Below are 22,138 nucleotides of genomic sequence, written 5' to 3'. Positions count from 1 at the left end.
TGAAATGAATATTACTCTTTCATTGACGTGTTATAATTGTATGATGTAAATTAAGTTAAATCTAAAAATATTGGTGTATTTCTTTTAGTATGATTTCTGTTGCATTTGACTGCCATAATTGCTCGCTACCCTTTTGATAACACGCTAGTATTCACTATCAGATTTGTGCGGCTATGTGATCTTGTAATATGACACTCGTGTTGGACCAGTAGGTCCTGGCTTCAAGTCACGCTCAGAGAACTTGATCATTAACAGCATTGTCTCTGTAAAATAATGGTAAAATCGCCTAACAGTGAACAGGCGTTATGTTTCTTTCTCTAGTGTAAGGTGCTTTGAGAACGTTTAATGGGCATTTCACTCTATATACGCTAACTCTTCAATGACTGCTGGGTGAATGGATTAGTCTTAAATTTTTTATTTTTCCCCCCCATGTATTCCTATGTTGATAGCGTTTTAAATATTGAATATGTATTTGTCTGTGTCTAATAGCTGTAGTAATTATTTACTTAGATGAAATGGCTGTGACAACTGATCACCTCTATGGGAAGCATTAAAAAAAAAAGCAACAAATACAGATAGGACACTTGTCTATCACAACTTTTGCATTAATGGCCATCTTTTTTTTTTCTCTCTCTCTCTCTCTCTCTCTCTCTCTCTTCCTCTTGCAGATTGTGAAACACACCCACTGTCCTACCATTCTGACACGAAGCGGGGACCGTATCCGTAGCAACGGTAAATTTGGTGGCGCCATGAATCGAGCCCCTCCAGTGGAGAAGCTGAAAGGTTCTATTTTTGGTCAGCCCCTCCCCCTGGCCTATCACGCTGTCTGCACACAAATTGGTAAATCTTCTCTCACTGTTTGTTTGTTTGTTTGTGTGTTTGTACGGGATTCTGGGTGCACAATTCCACCTACCTGTGCTTTTCATGCTATAATAAACCTGAGCTGCCTACTAGAAATGTGAAAAATTCGTAGTTTCCAAGGGAAAAATGAAAAAAAATCATTATTAACTAAATCTTCAGTGCTGTACTCTTTATTCTATTTTTTCTCTGTGATTATGTATTTTATTGTCGATCACCTTAGAGAATGAATTCATAGAATTGGTGCGCTATACAAATGATTTATTATTATTATTATTATTATTATTATTATTATTATTATTATTATTATTATTATTATTATTATTATTATTATTATTATTATTATTATTATTATTATTATTATTGTTATTATTATTATTATTATTATTATTATTGTTATTGTTATTGTTTTTATTATTATTATTATTATTATTATTATTATTATTATTATTATTATTATTATTATTATTATTATTGTTATTGTTATTGTTTTTATTATTATTATTATATTATTATTATTTATTATTATTATTATTATTATATATTATTAATAAAATAATAATAATAATAATAATAATAATAATAAATAATAATAATAATAATAATAATATAATAATAATAATTATTATTATTATTATTATTATTATTATTATTATTATTATTATTATTGTTATTATTATTATTGTGTATTGTGTTATCGTATTATCCTAATCACTCTCCCTTCCCACCCACCTCATCTTCCTCTCCCAGAATCCCTGAGCCAGTACCAGCTGGCCCTGTCCACTCACATTCAGACTCAAGACGAGCTGCAAGAACAGATCAACCAGCAGAAACTTCCAGAAACTATGAGCAAGTACAAGGAATGCAAAGAGGCGGAGAACAGACTGAAGGAAGTGGAACGGAAGCTTGGTAAGACAACATAGAAAGTACTGTAAACACCCTGTTACATCACTCTCTGCATAACCACCAAAAATGGAGGGATCACCATGAGTGCAAAATTTTGTTTATTTTTGAAAAAAATTGAGCTTTTAAAAAATATATTGCAATTTCCACTAAAATGCTCAAAGCGCTTTACAAGGGGTCCCAGACCAACAGCAACACTTAACATGTAGAACGAGACATGACGCTTGTCAAGCGATATTATAATTTTTTTCCGGACAGAGACAATGTTGTTAACGGCCAGGTACTCATTTTACACCTGAGAGTAAGGTGAGAGAATGTGAGTAAAGAGTCTTTTCCAAGCACTCAACTATGCGCCGTGCGAGGCTTGAACTCAGGACTTTCCAATTTGAAAGAGAGTGTCATACCACAAGACCACATAGCCGTACAATTCCGGCTTTTTGAAATGGATTTTAATCATTTATTTATGGCAACTCGGTCATCCCAACATAATACTAATACCATTTAGAGACAATATATCACTTTCAAGATAAGTTTCAGGCTTTTAAAAAAAATTTGTTGGATTTAGATTTCAGGCTTCTGTGACCTGACCTGCATGAATTCGTCACCTTCTGTATGACTTATATTTGCAATTGCCTAAGATTAAACCTTTGAATTGAATAGTACCCTATTACCACAAAAAAAAATTAATGAATACAGCATCATAAAAAAAAAAAGAAAAAAATGGAGATGGAATATTTTAGCCTCAAAATTTTTCCCCAGCCAACAAAAATACAGTTGAAATGATAATACTTTGTTGAAATGATAATACTTTGTTGAAATGATAATACTTTGTTGAAATGATAATACTTTGTTGAAATGATAATACTTTGTTGAAATGATAATACTTTGTTGAAATGATAATACTTTGTTGAAATGATAATACTTTGTTGAAATGATAATACTTTGTTGAAATGATAATACTTTGTTGAAATGATAATACTTTGTTGAAATGATAATACTTTGTTGAAATGATAATACTTTGCATAGAATCCAGAGATCGAAAGAAGAATTCTCTGCTGTTATAACAGTAAAAAAAGATAGGGGGATTACAGCGGAATCCACATAAAGTCAACTTGTGCTTAAAGTCAACACCTCTTCTTGTTGGTTCCAAATTTTATGGGTTTTATTTTTGTTTTTATCGGTTCCATTGATACATGGATAAATTCAACCTTGCATAAAATCAACCAACTTTCTGATATGGCGGTGTTGGCTTTATTAGGATTCCACTGTATTATGATTGAGAAATCTTTTATCTAAAAATCCTTTATCTAACTTTTTCTAGTGTGCTTTAATATCAATTGTAAATCTAGAATTTTTCGACTATCCCATTTTCTTCCTTTTTACTGGCGCTGTAAAACCCTTAAAAACAACCAAATAAAATGTCTAATTAAGAAATTAAGGAACAGGCACCGGTGTAAGATAAAGAACTGAACAAGTGTGTATTCATTCTTGCTTTGTCTGGCACCTTTCATAGACGCTTGTTTAGTTTTTTTTTTAAACAAACAAAACTTCAACTTCTGAAATACATTTTCATCCTTTTTGATTTGCCAGGTATGGCTTCATCAACCAGCACTCCGTCTCAAAGACGAGCTAGTAAATCTCCTGCATCCAGCACCTCCATCATCCACCACAGCGGCAGCAACAACTCATCATCATCAGCTCCAACCACCCCCAAACGTCAAAAGCTAGATCCAGAGCCTTCAACCGTCAGCAGCGTCAATAGCAACAGCAACCGACACACCCCCCTGTCCACCACGACTTCCTCAGGCAGCAAGAGAAAGAGTGCACCGTCGTCGTCATCGTCAACAATGACGACCATGAATCCGACATCAACCTTTGACCCCAGCATTACCCCTTCCCGTACCAGTCTCCGCATCGCCTCCATGTCCACGGTTGTGTCGGAGGACGGGAGAAAGAAATTGAGAAAAGCCAATTGAATTGAATAGGATTTTTTGATGGGTTGAATGTAAAAGTAATGGAATTGATATAATGTACTCAGGTCTTACGCCTTGCGTCCACAGATGAATTTAAAGGTATAGGACCCAATCTTCCAAAATGGGAGTCCCAATAGTTCAGCTGTTAGAGTACTCACTTCACATGCAAAGGGAAAGAGATCAATCCTGGGTGAAGTTGAGATAGACTAGTGTCCTACCCAAAGGGTAGCAAGCAATTGCTATTGTCCGTTTCACGCTATAGAAACAAGGGTAAACTCCTAATGGCTTTGAAAGACTACTTCTTAGATAGGAAAGAAGTGGTTTTTTTATTCCTAGGTCCGTCCATTCAAATTGTACAACTACTAAAGGTAGCCCCCCCACCCCTTTAAAAAAAAAAAAAATCATACTCACTTCTGGGTATGATTTTTGGAAATAAAGTTGTCTAATATTTTTACGTAGAATACGTTTTGTAACGAGCTCACAAAGCATTACGAACCTATATGTAAATAAAATCAGTGCTGATGGTTTTCCTCGGATCCGTGGAAATCCGCGATTTTGGAATCCAGAGGAGGAATTTCCTCCTTTTAAAAATTACATTTTCTCGAAACAATGTGCTAGCAATGAGAGAGTTGATGTGTGGTGGAACACACAGGTGCAGTTTCTCACTCTCCAGAAGTTAGCTAGAGTATCAGCGATAGTCTATCATCTCAATTTCTCTAAAAGTGGGGTTTAGTGCAGTAGAAATGGGGCTTGAAGGCAATCGTTCAACATTTTCCTACTTTTTCACTTTTTGTCACCATCAGCACTGTAAAATAGTTAACCATGCAGTAAGTGAGTTCCCTGCACATGAAGCAAATGATAATTCGACAGTACCTTGAAAAAAAAAAAAAAAATTTTGTCCAGAAAAATCATCCTTCCACATATCAATTGATTACAATGACTCACATCTTTGTAATTACTCTCACATCTGTGACTTTGCAAGTACCAAGTTTGAGAGTATTTGCAAAGATGAGAGTCATTGCAATCGATTGATGTGTGAAGGATGAGCTTTCTGGCCAAAATTTTAAATGAGTGTTTTTATACAGAGTTGTATATGAGTTGTGTATTTTATTCTTCTTTTTTTTTTAAATCCCAAATTGTTGGAGATGGACATCCTAGCAAAGCTACCATTTTTAATGGATTTGTTTTGAGTTAAAACATTTGATAATCAAAGAAAAAAATAATTTTATTAGCAGGTATTTTCTCTACAGGATTGACATTATTCATTATAGATAGTATGCACTTGGCTAAGAAGTTCACAACATCCAGAAGTATAACGGACCAACACACAAAACTGTGTGTAACCATGATCGTTTATTGTCTAGTCAATACAGTTTAGTGAGAAGTACTCATAAACGCGGATGGCAAAAAAACAATAACAAAGGCCTGAGTGACGTCATCTTTGAACTATCTATATGCAACAATCATGCACGATGCTCTTCCGTTTGTTCCCTTTTTATTTTCTATTTTTGTTGTTGTGAATGTGGCGATTCTGATAGCTCTGGACGGGGTCTTCTGAAAATACTGGGTGGGGATCCTGACCTCCCATAGTGGGCAGGGAGGTACATGCTGTGTCTTCTATCCCCCTGTACCTGTTTTCCATTTGTTTCCTGTCATGTCTTGGAATGAGATTACTTAGTTTTGTCCTGACCCCAGCCGGGGTTCCTTGGCTGGGAGGGAATCAGTCGAATGTATATTATAGTTTTGGGAGATGATATTTTTTTCCTTGTAAATCATCTCTTTGTTATGCATTGTATTATGTTTAGTTTACATATTATATTATATGATTTGTAAACATTTGAGTGTATTCCTCTTAGTTGGGACCTGTGCTTGTGTCTGGATGAGAATTTTAGGTGATCTCAAACCAAGTACTTTGACGGTGTGCTCTTGCAATCTACATCTGTTCCCTATTTGAACCAACTCCCCTTTGTCTTACCTTTTCTTGGGTGCATTAATTGTAATTCTAGAACTTTTTACTATCCCATTTTCTTCCTTTTTACTGGCGCTGATATAACCTTAATGTGTTGCAAGCACCGTAAAACCCTTCAAAAACAAAAACTTCTGAAAATATGTGGGTTTTTTTTGTTTTTTTTTCAGAGTGTGGCAGAATATTTTGAAGACTAATCAAATGTTAAAATCCATTACCACTTTTATTTTCTATGTAATATTCATACCTGCCAACCCTTCCGCTTTTGGCGGAATCATTCTTATTTTCACTCTTTCTTTTTGTACTATTCCGCCATTGTCTATAGGAATTCCGATTATCAAAAATGATGATAATGGTGAGAATAAAAAAACAAAACAAAGAGAGAGAGGGTGGTGGTGGTGGTGGGGGGTTGAAAGTGAGGTGAAATTCCTATTTTTTGTCTCAAATTCCTATTTTCAGGCGTTCTGATTCCATTTTTGGAATGTGAAGGGTTGGCAGGTCTGTGTTATTAAGTGGTTATCAAGAGTCTAGTCCTCTAAGATTCAAATGGTATTAAAGATTTTTTTATAATTTAAAGTGCAATGTTCGTACTTGTTGATATCTGTCCCAGTGAGGGAGGTCAAGAGGTCAACCATTACTGTCTCTTTCATTGTCTTTTTGTTTTTGGTCTTAGTCCTGGTTTTCCTCAGCTGACCATTTGAGTATATCCCTTCTGGTGAGGATCTGGACCCTATGTTTGGGTTGAATTTTTGAGTTGTCTTTCAGAACGGTCCCACAAATACGGTGAATCCATCTTTCAGAACGGTCCCACAAATACGATGAATCCATCTTTCAGAACGGTCCCACAAATACGATGAATCCATCTTTCAGAACGGTCCCACAAATACGATGAATCCATCTTTCAGAACGGTCCCACAAATATGGTGAATCCATCTTTCAGAACGGTCCCACAAATATGGTGAATCCATATAAAGTTAACACGAGTCTGATAGTCAACACCTCTTGTTGTTCAATAAGTGTGTGTTCCACCGATAATGGATAAAGTCAACCAATCGTTCTCTGGTTTGATGGTGTTGGGTTTATCAGGATTCCACTGTAGATTGCTCTCGGATTTACTTCTGTTCTCTGTTTGACCCTTTTTACTGGTTACTTGTTTGGTTGTCTGTCTGCGTATGTGTGCTTGGTGTCTGTGAATCTTGTGTGTAATCTTCTGCATTTATTAGCTCATTCTTAAAACTCTTGACTTTCCCCATCACCTTCAGTTTTGTTAATGTTGAGAAAAAAATGACTTAAATTGTTTTTTGTTTTTGCAAACGCTGTGAAACTAGCGAAAATAAATGGTCCATTATGATATTATTCCTATTATTTGTACACCATATTTTGTATTTTTACGCAATGATATATAATCCATAAAAGTAGTCAATATAATATAAGTGTTCATGCATCATTAAATGTTGTACAATTGACTCTGAACTTGTTATAATTTGAAGTCAGATCTTTTGATTATAGATTGGATTTTTTCCCCCCTTGTAAACCATTAAATTCAAAGTTTGTAGTTCCTTGTTCAAGAGAGTACGCTCACTTGTACTCTTTGATACTGTAAAATTTTAGGCAGTGGAATAGTCCCTCATCTCCAGAGATAGAACAATGCCACGGAATCTTCACAATTTTGAAGTTACAGACTAAAAAGGAGGAAGAAGAAGAAGAGGAAGAAAATCATCCTTTTATGAGATAATTATGTATGTTAGGTTTTTAAAAAAAGTAGTTTATATTTTGTAATTATTTGAGTTTGTTCCTCTTGGTGAAGATCCTGAGTGGAGTGACAGTGTCAGTGTGGGAGTTGGGATTTCAGAATAGCTACAAACATCATAATTCTCTTGGATCTAGTTTTAAACTCTAAACTAAATTATGGAGCAACTACCTTTTGTCTAATTTTTAAAAAGTTAGTGCCTCATAGTTAAATCTAAATTTTTTGACATTTACGTCATATTCCTTTTTTGTTGGCGCTGAAATGACCTAAATGTATCTCAAGCGACTCACGTTCACAATGCTTGAATTGAAGTGTCAGAATAGTATACAATTTCACTTCAGCATTGAAATAAGATATATTTTCTTGTAATAAAGCTTCTGTTAGCTTTTGACAATTGACAGTCCAAAAAATGACAGAAATTGAAATGTTTAGGAAGCTTTACTACGAGGGAAATTGAAATGTTTAGGAAGCTTTACTACGAGGGAAATTGAAATGTTTAGGAAGCTTTACTACGAGGGAAATTGAAATGTTTAGGAAGCTTTACTACGAGGGAAATTGAAATGCTTAAATTAAGACACTTTATGAAGAGAATTGAAACGATATGGAAATGTTAAATAAAACATTTTTGTCAAGACTTTGAGATGTTTGATGACCTCTACGAAGAAAGCAATCACCTTATTTAACATAAGAAAATAGATGATTAGAAAATGTGTCAAAAGTCGATTGTATTCCATTGTTTGTTTGTGTCTTTGGGAAAAAAATGTTGTGACGCAATCATTCATCATGAAGTCGTCCAATAAAAAAGTTGATATTATTAATTTCTCGTTTTCATTCAAATCCAGTCATGTGTATTTTGTATGTAGTATAGGAATTATCCTACAAGTACAAGTGTTATTTCTCCATCTTTGTCATCGGATGCAAGTTAATTTGCTCTGGTATTGGTATTGAATTGCATTTATTAATAAACTGATCATTGTGTTTGAATGATTGTGTGTTTATTTGTGTGCGTGTGTGCGTATGTAGATATATATGTGTGTATGGTAGGCGTGTTTGGTTGTCTGTGTGCGTGTGTGTGTAAATCTTGTGTGTAATCAGACTTGCCTCTTATACAGATTAATCGGTAAAAGCAGATATTTTCTTAGGAAAAGTGGCAGAATTTTTTCTTTTTTTTTTGTAACCAAGGAAGACCATACATGTTACACTTGACTCTGTTTTGAGAAAACTCAAAAATATTGGGATGGGGTTTATTTCGTCCTCCTCCCTTTTTCATGATATTGGTGCCCTTCTTCACTAAATTCATATTAAACGTTGACAAATTATGAACACTACTATCTCCTTAACAGCCATTTTCAGGATTTTTCCCAAAACTTCACACAAAAAAAATATTTTTATCACTCTGACACAATAGCAGTAAAGTTCTTGCGAAACATATTTTCTTTAGCAAAATATGCTCTGCAACACACTGTTTATTTTCTTGAAATTTTATGATGTACAAGAGAAATTTGAATAAGAAAAATATTGGTTGTATCTTAACGAATGTCACGATTCTCCAATAGTGGGGAAGGAGAGGGTTAAGGGACATAACTCATTAAATTTGATTTTGTGACATGTGCCCTTTTCCTCTGGAGTCCATTACTAACTGAATTAAATTACACCAGTTTCAAGACATTTAGAAGTGGCAATGCATAGAGATGAGGACAGGACTGGAATTGAAATCGTAGTCTTTGGGTTGGTGCTGATTAAAAAAAAATAATTCTGATAACCCCCCCCCCACTACCAATTATGTCTTAAGATTTTTTGTTCGATTCCTGTGGCAGATTTGTAAAATGTGTGCATGTTAGTTTGTGAGTGTGTGTATGAATGTGACTGACATTCTCATACAGCTAATTATATCTACAACAATTTTCATTGATTTTAATTTTGTTGGATTCCCATGGTTTTCATGTCTATTTTTTAAGCAATTAATTGTTGACCTTTGATTTCGTGTAAAGATTCTGTGTTTTGTTCCGTCTTTAAAAGATTAAACAAAAGAATATTCTTATTATGATAAGGCCTGGATGCTTTTTTTCATTTGTTTCAATGGCGAGTACAGATCCACTCAGGATGACTGCCATGGTTGGGGTCTTTTGTCCTCTATAGCTGGGTGGGGTTCCTGACCTCCCATAGTGGGCAGGGAGGTACTTGCTGTGTCTTCTGTCACCCTGTGTCTGTTTTCCAAATTGCTTTCTGTCTTTGTCTTGGAATGAGATTACTTGGTTTTGTCCTGACCCTGGCCAGAGTCCTTGGCTGGGAGGGAAACAGTCGAATGTATAGTTATAGTTTTGGGAGATGATATTTTTTTTCCTTGTAAATCATCTCTCTGTTCACAGCGTACACAACGACAACAGTTTAGTTGAGACGGTATCCCGTTCCTGACACCTGCTGACCCGGTCACGGTGAGCGGTCAATCACAGAGAGGAATTTACCTAACGGGGATTGCCGTTTCACTCAATTTAACAATGTTTTGTTTTATTGTCTGTTAGACACCCATATTGAATGAGTTGAAATATCACGACTTGGTATAAAAGTTTATATTTTCTACTTTTACTGTGTGTTTTTTATTTTTTTCATAGTATTACTAGATTTCTCAATATAAGTTATCAATGAACGGTAAAAAATTACACAAAAAAATATAGTGGGTGCAACATTTCAAAAATTAGAGAGAAAAAAACGTTGCTATGGATTTGTCTGAATTTTATGTATTATAAAGACAAGATGTAAATACTTCTCCTCACAAAAAACGTACTTTTCCTCAACAAAAATATATCTGCTACGAGCATTCAAACTCGTCAGTGTAGTTTGGGGCAGGTCTTTAACTGCATTGCATTGATGACAAATCGCATTTTATTCATATCATTGATAATGTCGGATGCTCTTTTTTTCCCAATTTTGCTGTTGTTTGGTGACAGCTCTCTGTGCCTTGTTCTCCAAGAAGTCTAAGTCCAAACTTATATTGAGTGATGTGTGGTATGCAGTGGTACTCAAGGAGGTGTTGTTTTGGGATTATTTTGTTTGGAAAATATTTTCTGTATGTATCCGTGTAATGTTTTATTGCACTTTGAATATATTGGATTGTGTCTGCTTTGATCGATTTTTGTGTGTGAAATAAAGTTGTGCACATGACTATAGGCCTTGTTTATATTGTCGAAAATTAATCCAATACTGCATGCGTCATCAATGATGAGTGGGTCGTGGGTGCAGTTCTTTGTTTGTTGGATAATTGTAAGTGTAGACTTTTTCTTGTATTTGTGGCAGTGGTTGCCAGTGAATGACCTGCTGTGGTAAGCCTGTTTTGTAATGCGGTATTCTGTCCAATTCAAAGGCAATAGGACCATCCATGAGGGTGAGTGGCTCGTGCATGAGATTTGAAAGTCTCTCCTGCGTTCTGGAGTTTGTTGTTATATTCTACTCTGTCGATATCAAACATGCAAGTGCAACCCGTTTCAAGGTTGATTTATTTATTATAAGCGTATTGGCAATGAGAAAATACAAAGAAGCTAATGAGTCGTGTGTTCAATGTGCTTTATAATGTGTACTTTTTACACATAAATTATGAGCGTGCTCCTTGCTTGTCCAATGCCGTGTCAGTCCCATAGACTAAAAGAATGTCATTAGAATAATTTGAACATTTAAATGGTTTCTTGCGGGCACGTTTCTATTTCTGTGTTAAACAAATCATACCACATGTCCTACATAATGAATTTAAGGCTTGGTTATGACTTGCAATTGTGTGGTCCATGCTGTAAGAGAAAATTCAAAATTGACTGAGCGATGTAAGCAATGATATAGTGAATTAATGAATAAAATGAGTTTTAAAACACTCTGTATTACTTCTCATATCCATGCATACATAACAGCGTACATAAAATTTGGAAAAAGAAAAACCAAATACTTCACCCAATTTGGTGAAAGAAAGAGGGGGGGGGGGGGGGGGGGCAGGAAAATTCTAACAAGCAGTTGAGCTGAGCTAAGTTGAGGCCCAACACACAATGTCATTTAAAATTAAACATTAGCAAGATAATTCAAATTATGCAATTTAACAATCAAATTAACTCATCATTGAAAAAAATAAAAAATAAAAATATAATTAACAATAAAACCGCAGCGAAATATTACGTTTCAAGAACAAGGCTAAAGAGGTAATATCATTATTACCTGACCTACGGCGGAAAAATAATCATTACAAAATAATGAAAACTGAAGAGTAAATGAAACTTACCTCATTTCTTAGTAAAACTTGTGCCTTGTGAATCACACTAAAAAAAATTTGAAGTTTATAGCAACGTTTTTTTAGAATCCTGAGGTAATTACACGTAATTTTATTTAAATGTTATAGAAAAATAGGTGAATTTGAATCACGGCTTGTGGAATAAGTACTGGAGATATTGAAATAAAAATTGGACCGATGGAAAGAGGAGGTCTGCGAGAATTCTTTGCATTTGGGTGGAATTGCATCGTCACGAAGATCGTGAGGTTAATTGGTACGGAAATCATCCATTGGTATCACCCAATGCACGTCAAATCTACGTTCTGGGAATTGATATCGGCTGACCGCTGTTGACCCCGGTTACCTGTCGGGTGAGGTTACGTCGGCGCTCGGAGCAGCGGGAAACTAAACGGTCAGATTTATAGTGCAGTTTAGACGCCGTGTGTTATGCATTGTATTATGATTAGTTTACATATTATATTATATGATTGGTAAACATTTGAGTGTATTCCTCTTAGTTGAGACCTGTGCTTGTGTCTGGATGAGACTTTTAGGTGACCTCAAACTATGTTCTTTGACGGTGTGCTCTTGGAATCTACATCTGTTCCCTATTTGAACCATTTCCCCTTTGTCTTACCTTTTCTTTTGTGCTTTAATTGTAATTCTAGAACTTTTTACTATCCCATTTTCTTCCTTTTTACTGGCGCTGATATGACCTTAATGTGTTGCAAGCGCCGTAAAAACCCTTAAAAACAAAAAACATGTCCTCTATAGTGGGCAAGGGAAGTAAATTGATGTGTCAGTGTCAGTGTCTTCTACCCCCACCCCGATATCTATTTCCAACTTTCTTTATGGTTGTCTTGGAATGAGATGACTCAGATTTGTCCAGGCTCTGGTCGGAGTCATTGGATGGGAGGGAAACAGTCAAATGTATAGTTATTGTTTTGGGAGATGATATTTTTTCCCTTGTAAATCATGTCTCTGTTATATATTATTATATTTGTTATTTTGAATTTATAATAGAAGCATTTCAGTGTATGCCTCTTTGTTGGATTTTGTGCTTGTGTCCGGACGAGACTTATAAGTGATCTCAAACTAAGTACATTGGTGGTATGCTCTTGGAATCTACATCTGATCCCTATGTGTTCCCAGTTCCCCTTTGTCTTACTTTCTCTTGGGTGCTTTAATTGTAATTCTAGAACTTTTTACTATCCCATTTTCTTCCTTTTTACTGGCGCTGATATAACCTAAATGTGTTGCAAGCGCCGTAAAACAGGACAAAACCAAATAATCTCATTCCAAGACAAAGACAGAAAGCATGGAAAACATATAGGGGGATAGAAGACACAGTATGTACCCCCCCCCCCCCCCCCCCCCCCCCCCCCCGCCCACTATGGGAGGTCAGGAACCCCACCCAGAAAGTAAAGACAATCAAGTTTGGATTTAAAAGTTTGCATTTTTTTTTTTTTTTTTTTTTTTTTCAAACTTTGCTTTCCTGAAAGGAAAACAAAATGCATGCTTATATTATATTTGGGGGATTTTATAGTTTCATCACATCACAAATGTCAAGGCACAAAATCACACTTTCATCTTATAAATTACAAAAATAGAAATTTGGATTTAAATATATTGGGTGATAAGATATCATGATCACAATGGAATTATGTACAAAGTGTAAGAATAATAATGATAACAATAGAGGTGATGATGATAGTGATAGCGATGATTACTGGTGGTGCTAAAATGTAACATTTATTACGAATGTATTAAAACAAATACAAAATCATACAATATTTTTAAAATACAATCTATACACGGCTTCACACTTTCATTGGACGTACAATTTAGTATAAATCATTTAGTCAATACCAAATATCCCAATGAAACAGGGTCAGAAACTTTCCTGCAATATTTCGATATACAGCTTTGAAAAAACAAATGACATAATATACTCATATGATTTACATAGTCATTTGAACCTGAAATTCTGACGAAAGCAACACATTCACTGGACAATGATTTGAAAACACACATAATGTGTAGAATGATTTCGTGATTGATTTCTGTAAGGTACTTCAAGGACTCATGCTCTGCAACACATCCACACACACACACACACACAAACACACTCTCTCTCTCTGACACATTATTCAACTGAATTCCATGACAACAAATGAGCAATTTAAAAGTTCATACTAAAAAAGACATTAATATTGAGATAAAAATAGCACCATTGTGAAATCTGTTAACTTAATCGAACATTCAAATAAATCATAATTTCAATCAACACCACAACACACTCAAATGGAACCATTTCATCCTGCTGTTTGACTGTCAGTTTGATATCCTATAGAATCATCATCAAGTGCCAGGCCTGTTGCAGACGTCGGCGATCATGTCCCTCCAACCATGTCTGTCCTCAGATCTTCTCAATAGTTCGATTCCTGTTCCTCCTCCACCAAACAAACATCTGACATGTCAAGTCAAAGTTCATCCTATAGAATATGTCTGGATAAACAATCTAGTTTGTTACTATAAAACAATCTGGCAGCTTTTAATTATTCTAAACAAACATCTGACATGTCCATAACAGTTTAGTACATGTGGCTATGTGGTCTTATGGTATGACACTTGCTTTTGGATTGGAAGGTCATGGGTTCAAGCCTCGCTTGGCGCATAGTTGAGTTCTTGAGTTCTCTTTACTCACATTCTCTCACCATACTCAGGTGTAAAATAAGTACCAGGCCATTAACAGCGTTGTTCTGTCCGGGGAAAAAAAGTAATATTGCCTAACAGGCATCATGTCTCATCTTACATGTTAAGTGTTGCTGTTGGCCTGGGACTTCTTGTAAAGAACTTTGAGACTTCAAGTGGATATTGCGCTATATAAAAACACAATTACTACAATGAGATGACTAGTTGGAGTAAAATCAAGCCCTATCTGTAAAGGGTAACAGGAACACATCCACAGTCACAACTAAAATAGTGTCTTGATTGCCGTCTCCAAACATGAATATCATTTCCTCGTAATAAACTCCATTTCTTCAACATTACTCAATAATATCCACCGAAATAAACAAAAACAATCATCAATATTTTAAGATTTAAAAAAAATGCAAATAAGTTTTATATTTGTTTTGTTTTGTATTTAAGGGTTTTACGGTACTTGCAACACATTAAGGTCATATCAGCGCCAGTAAAAAGGAAGAAATTGTGATAGTAAAAAGTTCTAGGATGACAATTAAAGAACCCAAGAAAAGGTAAGAAAAAGGCGAATTTGTTCAAATGGGATACAGATGTAGATTCCAAAAGCACACTGTCAAAGTACTTTGAGATCACTAAAAGTCTCACCAAGACACAAGCACAGGTCCCCACTAAGAAGAATTCACTCAAATGTATTACAAATCATATATGATATAAAGAAAACATAATACAATGCATAACAGAGAGATGATTTACAAGGAAAAAAATATCATCTCCCAAAACTAACTAACATTTGACTGTTTCCCTTCCAGACAGGGTATCCGGACAGAGCCAGAACAAAACCAAGTAATCTCATTCCAAGACAAAGACAGAAAGCATATTGGAAAACAGATATAGGGGGGTAGAAGACAAAGTATGTACCTCCCTGCCCAGTATGGGAGGTCAGGAACCCCACCCAGAATGGATGGTAAATAAATATTCCAATAAATAAATAAATTTTGAATAAATGTAACTAATCAATTAAATTAAACCAATTATCTATCATGTTCAATAATAATATGAATAAAAATCAAACAAATTTGTTCGACTGCCCATTCGTGTGAACACATGACAGGTATGTAATCATGAGTATGTAATCATGACAGGTATGTAATCATGAGTATGTAATCATGACAGGTATGTAATCATGAGTATGTAATCATGACAGGTATGTAATCATGAGTATGTAATCATGACAGGTAAGTAATATAATAAATAATAAGCAAATTGAGTATCATCATTATCTCTCTTCAATGCTTGCCAGAGACAATTTTTTATCTCTCTTCAATGCTTGCCAGAGACAATTTTTTATCTCTCTTCAATGCTTGCCAGAGACAATTTTTTATCTCTCTTCAATGCTTGCCAGAGACAATTTTTATTCTCTCATGCTTGCCAGAGAAATTTTTTCTCTCTTCAATGCTTGCCAGAGACAATTTTTTATCTCTCTTCAATGCTTGCCAGAGACAATTTTTTATCTCTCTTCAATGCTTGCCAGAGACAATTTTTTATCTCTCTTCAATGCTTGCCAGAGACAATTTTTTATCTCTCTTCAATGCTTGCCAGAGACAATTTTTGTCTTCTTTCAATTCACACTAAAGTCCTCCCTCTCCTTTTCCATTTCTTCTTTAACTTTTTCAATGTACTCCTGGTAATCACCACATACACGTCGTTGATTTCACATACTATCGTAAGTATCACATCATGAAACTAGGGAGCAGGCACCGGTGTAATATAAAGAACTTAACAAGTGTATATGAAAGGTGTCTGACAAAGCAAGAAAGAAAAATACAAAAATAAAAAAAAAATCTAAAAAAATCCCAAAAAATCAGTCTACCGTGATTGATATTTTGGGATGTTTTTTTCTTTCTTGCTTTATCTGGCACCTTTCATACACACTTGTTCAGATCTTTATCTTACTATTATTGTAAGTGACATTTGAAGATTCAGATTCAGGTTCAAATCACTCTAATGAAATATAAAATATATATTATGTTATACATTTTGTATGTATTTTATAAAACAGATCGTGATTTTAGGATATATTATCAAGATTGTAGCACATAGGACTGTATGCAAAATCCTCCATTTCTATACACTGTGTCAATACTTTTATTACCGATATGATAATATGTGAAACTCGTCACTTAGGATAGTACGTGGAATCAATCAATGATGATGACATGTAAGAATAACAAATATCTTCCAAGTATGAATCATACGACGGACATCAGACATTTTGGCTTTACATTTTCAAATCGAGTCAGTCAAACAAACAGAAAATGGTAAGATAAATCTTTATCTTTATAATCAGCCGTCTTCACGTAAAATAAATTCCACAGCCAGATGATAATGATACATTCCAATTTTAAAAATAAGAAACAAAAATGAATATAACAGCTTCGAAAAAAAAGAACAAAACACCAAACACAGAACTTTTCGGGCTCAAAACCCTTCTTCAGCCAACAACAAAAAAAACCCCAAAAAACTTTTTTTTTGTTGTTGGCTGAAGAAAGGTTTTGAACCCGAAACGTTTCGTGTTTGGTATTTTATTCTTTTTTTTGAAGCTCATATTCATTTTTGCTTATTACTTTTTACAGTCCACACCTTCTAGCAACCTAGTATCAAACTTTAAAAATATTTGATTTCTTTTTTTTTCTTTTTTCACTAACAGGAAAAGTTCAACTTTAACATTTTAATTCCTCTTTGTTTCACATATCCATTTTTTTTTTTTGCATCATCTTTTTCAAAGCACCTATCATATCAACCATTTAATCAATAGGTTTAAAAAAATAAAATGTCCTTATTTCTCTCCATCCACTCATAACTTTGGAATCCCACTCTCATCTGTCCACACATCTCCTTTATTCAATTCTTCCTCATCAATATCATCATCATCATCCTTTTTATTATCACTCACATCGTCTTTAACCTCTTCTTCCTTCTCAGATTTACACTGTTCAACCTCCACCTCCTTCTCTTCTGCCAGTAGCCTTTTCTTCATTTCCTTCTCCCTATTCAATTCCGCCTCTTCCTCGTCCGTAATCTCCCGAATTTTCACACCTCCAAACCTCTCCTCCAATCCACTCCTTGTTCCATCCGGTTGGTCTACAATAATCTCTTCTTCTTCCTCCTCCTCCTCTTCTGCCAATCTGCTCTGAGACTTTTCGACTCTCTCATCAAACTGCTCTAACCGCTTCCTGCTCTCTTCCTCCTCCTCTTTCTTCTTCCTTTCCTCCTCCTCTTCCTCTTCCTTCCTCTTTCTCTCCTCTTCTGCTCTGGCTTGTCTCAACTTCTCACGCAGTGTTTCCAGAAGGCCACTGGGTACCTGTCCATCTCTAACCTCCTGTATCAAACCGTATTCTTTGGCTGCGTCCAGAGTCTGGTGTCAGAAAGGGGGGACAAAAAAAAAAATAAAAAATTTACAAACAAACCAATAGCAGCTTGTATCATGTTGTTTTTGTCTTTGTTTTTAAGGGTTTTACGGCGCTTGCAACACATTTACGTTATATCAGCGCCAGTAAAAAGGAAGAAAATGGGATAGTAAAAAGTTCTAGAATTACAATTAAAGCACCCAAGAAAAAGTAAGACAAAGGGGAACTGAGAACAAATAGGGATCAGATGTAGATTCCAAGAGCATACCACCAATGTACTTAGTTTGAGATCACCTATAAGTCTCATCCAGACACAAGCACAAAATCCAACAAAGAGGAATACACTCAAATGCTTACATTATACATTCAAAATAAAAATAGTAATACATAACAGAGAGCTGATTTACAAGGAAAAAATATCATCTCCAAAACTAACTATGCATTTGACTGTTTCCTTCCAGCTAGGATCGGCCAAGCCAGGACAAAACCAATTAATCTCATTCCAAGACAAAGACAGAAAGCATGTTGGAAAACAGATATAAGGGGATAGAAGACACAGTATGTACCTCCCTGCCCGCTATGGGAGGTCAGGAACCCCACCCAGGCTTGTATCATGCTCAATACGTTAATGATGGTGATTATGATGATGATGATGATGATGATGATGATGACAAATGACAACAAAATAATAATAATGATGATGACAACAATAATAATAATAATTAAAAATAATAATAATAATAAAAAAATAATCTAGTAACAATAATAATAATAATGATGATGATGACAAAAAAAATAATAATGATAATTAAAAATAATAGTAATAATAATATAATAATAATAATAATAATAATAATAATAATAATAATAATAATAATAATAATAATAATAATAATAATAATAATAATAATAATAATAATAATAATAAAAAGAATCTACTTACTGCTATAGCAGCATTCTTGGCTGCATCAGCCCCTTCATCAGTCTGCTTGGAGACGGCCATCAGAATCTCCATCATGGGTCCCTCCACAACCAGAGTGGCCAGGGCCTTATCTGCCTGGGCAATATTCATGACGATGTGACAGGCACGGTGTTGGATGTCTGGCAAGTCGGATATCACATGGATCTGGAATATGTCCATCCAGGGCTTCACCTTGAAACAGTAAATAATATAATAATAATATAATGAATTTATATAGCGCCTAGTTCCAATTTAGAATTGCTCACTGGCGCTTTACATCAACACATCATGTATGATATACAACTATAGAACTGGCATGTTAAAAACCACACAAATTCGATGATAACATAATATATTATAATAAAATACAATTATATGCCCTACAGAAAAGCTCAGTTTTTAACAGTTTTCTAAAGATAAGTGGATTTTCACTATTTTTAGTTTCAATATTGATAGAGTTCCACAGTGGGGGGGGGAGGGGGGGGGGGGGGCATGGTGGTCAAAGGATATCTCATAAAAAACTAACGATTTTGGGGGTCCCCTTAGGATGTTTAAATTAGCAGATCTTCAATTTCGACTGGGGTCATATAAGTTCCTGAAGGTAAACAGAGCAGAATTGTTTAAGCAATTGAAAACATGGGTGAGTATTTTAAATTCAATTCTAAACATTACAGATAAATCATTATTTCCGTCACAAAGTCACTGTATATGGCTTACCCTAGTTTTTGTATTTTGTTTTTGAGAGTTTTACCACATTTGTGACACATTAATTTAGGTCATTTTGTCCCCAGTAAAAAGGAAGAAAGTGGGATAGTCAAAAAAATGTAAATTTACATTTAAAGCACAAAAGAAGAAGTATTTGTTTGTTTTTAAAGGTTTTACGGCGCTTGCAACACATTTAGGTCATATCAGCACCAGTAAAAAGGGAAAATATGGGATAATAAAAAGTTCTAGAATTACAATTAAAGCACCCAAGAAAAGGTAAGACGAAGGGGGAATGGTACAGATAGGGAATTGGTGTAGATTCCAAGAGCATACCATCGATGGAGTTAGTTTGAGATCACCTAAAAGTCTCATCCAGACAGGAGTACAGATCCCAACTCAGAGGAATACACTCAAATGCTTACATTATAAATTTAAAACAACAAATATAATAATACATAACAGAGAGATGATTTACAAGGAAAAAAATATCTCCCAAAACAATAACTATACTTTTGACTGTTTCCCTCTCAGCCAGGGCCAGGACAAAACGAAGTAATCTCATTTCAAGACAAAGACAGAAAGCAAATTGGAAAACAGATATAGGGGGATAGAAGACACAGTAAGTGCCTCCCTGGCCACTATGGGAGGTCAGGAACCCCACCCAGAAAGAAAAAGTAAGAGAAAGGGGAATGAGAATGATTCAGAGCGAGAACAGAAGTGAATTCCAAGAGCACACCATCAATGTACTTAGTTTGAGATCAGCTCAAAGTCTAATCAGACATAAGCACAAGATCCCACTAAGAGGAATGCACTCAAAAGTCTACCTGTTCAAAACAAATGAATTTAACTATCTTTACTGAAGAGAGATGATTTGCAAGGAAAGAAAAATCACCTCCAAAAACTAACACTATACATTTGATTGTTTCCCTTTCAGCCAAGGACTCCGGCAAGGGCCAGGACAAAACCAAGTAATCCCATTCCAAGACAAAGACCGAAAGCAATTCATAAAACAGATATTATAGGGAATAGAAGACGCAGCAAGTGATCTCCTGCCCATCATGGGAGGTTAAAAGTCCCCACCAGCCTTATCAGCAATTGCCTCATCAGATGAATATTAATAGGCTAGAAACAAATAGTCTATTCCGGGCTTTATCAATGAATAAAATCTCAAAACACACTTACAGCCACAATTTTATGACAGATGGAGGCACGATCTGACAACACAGCCAGGGCACCAGTGGCTGCTCGTACCAAGTGGATGTCGTCTTCTCCAGCAAACAACACTAGAAGCTTGACTCGGTCATTCTCTCCTTCATATGTGTCTTGAACCTGTGGATGTCATGTCAAAGTATAATTATTCACATCCAAGTTCATCTTCTTCTTCGTTTTTGCACATATGTGAGGTTGGTGAGAAAACCTGGGTAGATGCGGCAAGCTTTGATTTGAGATATGAGCCAAAATCGAAGATAAAGTGTTTCCCAAAGCAACAAATTTTATTCAGAAAAAAAATCATAACCCGGGTTCTAATATACATAGAAAGAATTAAAGTGGTAAATGATCAGAAAGATGTCGGTGGTCTACACCACTGCATATATATAACTCAATTTATGAAAATTGCACATCTTTCCCGGTTTTCTCAGCCAGCCACACACATACACATTCTAATGACATGACACTTGGCTTGCTATCTGTAGGTTAAAGGTTTGAATCACAATGTAGGCAGCTAAAAAAAAACAAAAAAAACTGAGTCCTTGGAAAAGGCTTTTGACCCAATATAATTATAATGTCTAATAATATCTCAATCTCACCCAACTCTATGGTCTATATAATGATTCCTGGCCTTCAGTAACAGACTACTACAATACTACCATTTTTAAAGTCAAATTAAGTGAAACATCCCCAATTTCAAAATCTGTCCCTATAGGGCCACCAAATCATCCAGATTGACTCCCTTGTTATCTCCCATTTTCCCAATTGTTTCCCTTTAATTTACTTTTTGGAAATACTAATATATCGACATGACCCTTATGAAAAAAAAAAATCTTGAGCTTTTATATTGTGCAATATCCACTGAACGTGCTCAAAGCGCTTTACAAAGGGTCCATGGCCAACAGCACCACGTAACATGTAGAACGAGACATGATGCCTGTTAGGCGATATTACAATATTTTTTTTCTGACTGAGACAACGCTGTTGATAGCCAGGTACTAATTTTACACCTGAGTAAGGTGAGAGAATGAGAGTAAAGAGTCTTTTCCAAGGACTCAACTATGCGCTGAGGGAGGCTCGAACCTAAGACCTTCCAACCCATAAGGTCTCAGTACCGGGCTGTTAACAGAGTTGTCTGTCAGAAATATACTATGATATTGTCTTAACAGGCATGACCATTTTTCTTACATGTTAAGTGTAGGGACCCCTTGTAAAGCGCTTTGAGCATGTTTAGTGGATATTGCGCTATATGGGCTATGTGGTCTAGTGGTATGACACTTGCTTTCGGATCGGAAGGTCCTGGGTTTGAGCCTCGCTCAGCGCATAGCTGATTCCTTGGAAAAGACTCTTTACTCATATTCTCTTACCATATTCAGGTGCAAAATGAGTACCTGGCCATTTACAGCGTTGTCTCTGTCCGAGAAAAAATTGTAATACCTCTAAAAAGTGTCATG

General features: G+C 35.3%; 2 protein-coding genes across 3 annotated transcripts in view; one reads left to right on the top strand and one right to left on the bottom strand.

The window, feature by feature from the left end:
- Nucleotides 1-9,497, top strand: part of LOC144957049 (structural maintenance of chromosomes flexible hinge domain-containing protein 1-like) — a 62,535-nt gene extending 53,038 nt beyond the window's left edge. The window contains exons 48-50 of the mRNA XM_078887996.1: nucleotides 669-840; nucleotides 1,609-1,767; nucleotides 3,352-9,497. Of these exons, the coding sequence (XP_078744122.1) occupies nucleotides 669-840; nucleotides 1,609-1,767; nucleotides 3,352-3,737 (717 nt within the window). The 3' untranslated portion in view covers nucleotides 3,738-9,497. The remainder of the gene's footprint in view (nucleotides 1-668; nucleotides 841-1,608; nucleotides 1,768-3,351) is intronic.
- Nucleotides 9,498-16,716: 7,219 nt separating this feature from the next.
- The window catches only part of LOC144956860 (protein unc-45 homolog B-like), a 37,241-nt gene continuing 31,819 nt past the window's right edge, over nucleotides 16,717-22,138 (bottom strand). The window contains exons 20-22 of one of the 2 annotated variants that reach the window (XM_078887641.1): nucleotides 20,658-20,804; nucleotides 18,753-18,962; nucleotides 16,717-17,817 (exon numbers count right to left, since the gene is read on the bottom strand). In XM_078887641.1, coding sequence (XP_078743767.1) covers nucleotides 17,257-17,817; nucleotides 18,753-18,962; nucleotides 20,658-20,804 — 918 coding nt within the window. In that variant the 3' untranslated portion in view covers nucleotides 16,717-17,256. The remainder of the gene's footprint in view (nucleotides 17,818-18,752; nucleotides 18,963-20,657; nucleotides 20,805-22,138) is intronic. The other variant, XM_078887642.1, reaches the window with a different exon arrangement.

This window comes from Berghia stephanieae, chromosome 11 (assembly GCF_034508935.2).
Source record: "Berghia stephanieae isolate SIO BIC M18660-M18661 chromosome 11, UCSD_Bste_1.3, whole genome shotgun sequence".
Taxonomy (NCBI): Eukaryota; Metazoa; Mollusca; class Gastropoda; order Nudibranchia; family Aeolidiidae; genus Berghia; species Berghia stephanieae.
Note: the sequence above shows the minus strand (reverse complement) of the source record. Positions and strands in the feature narration are given on the sequence as shown.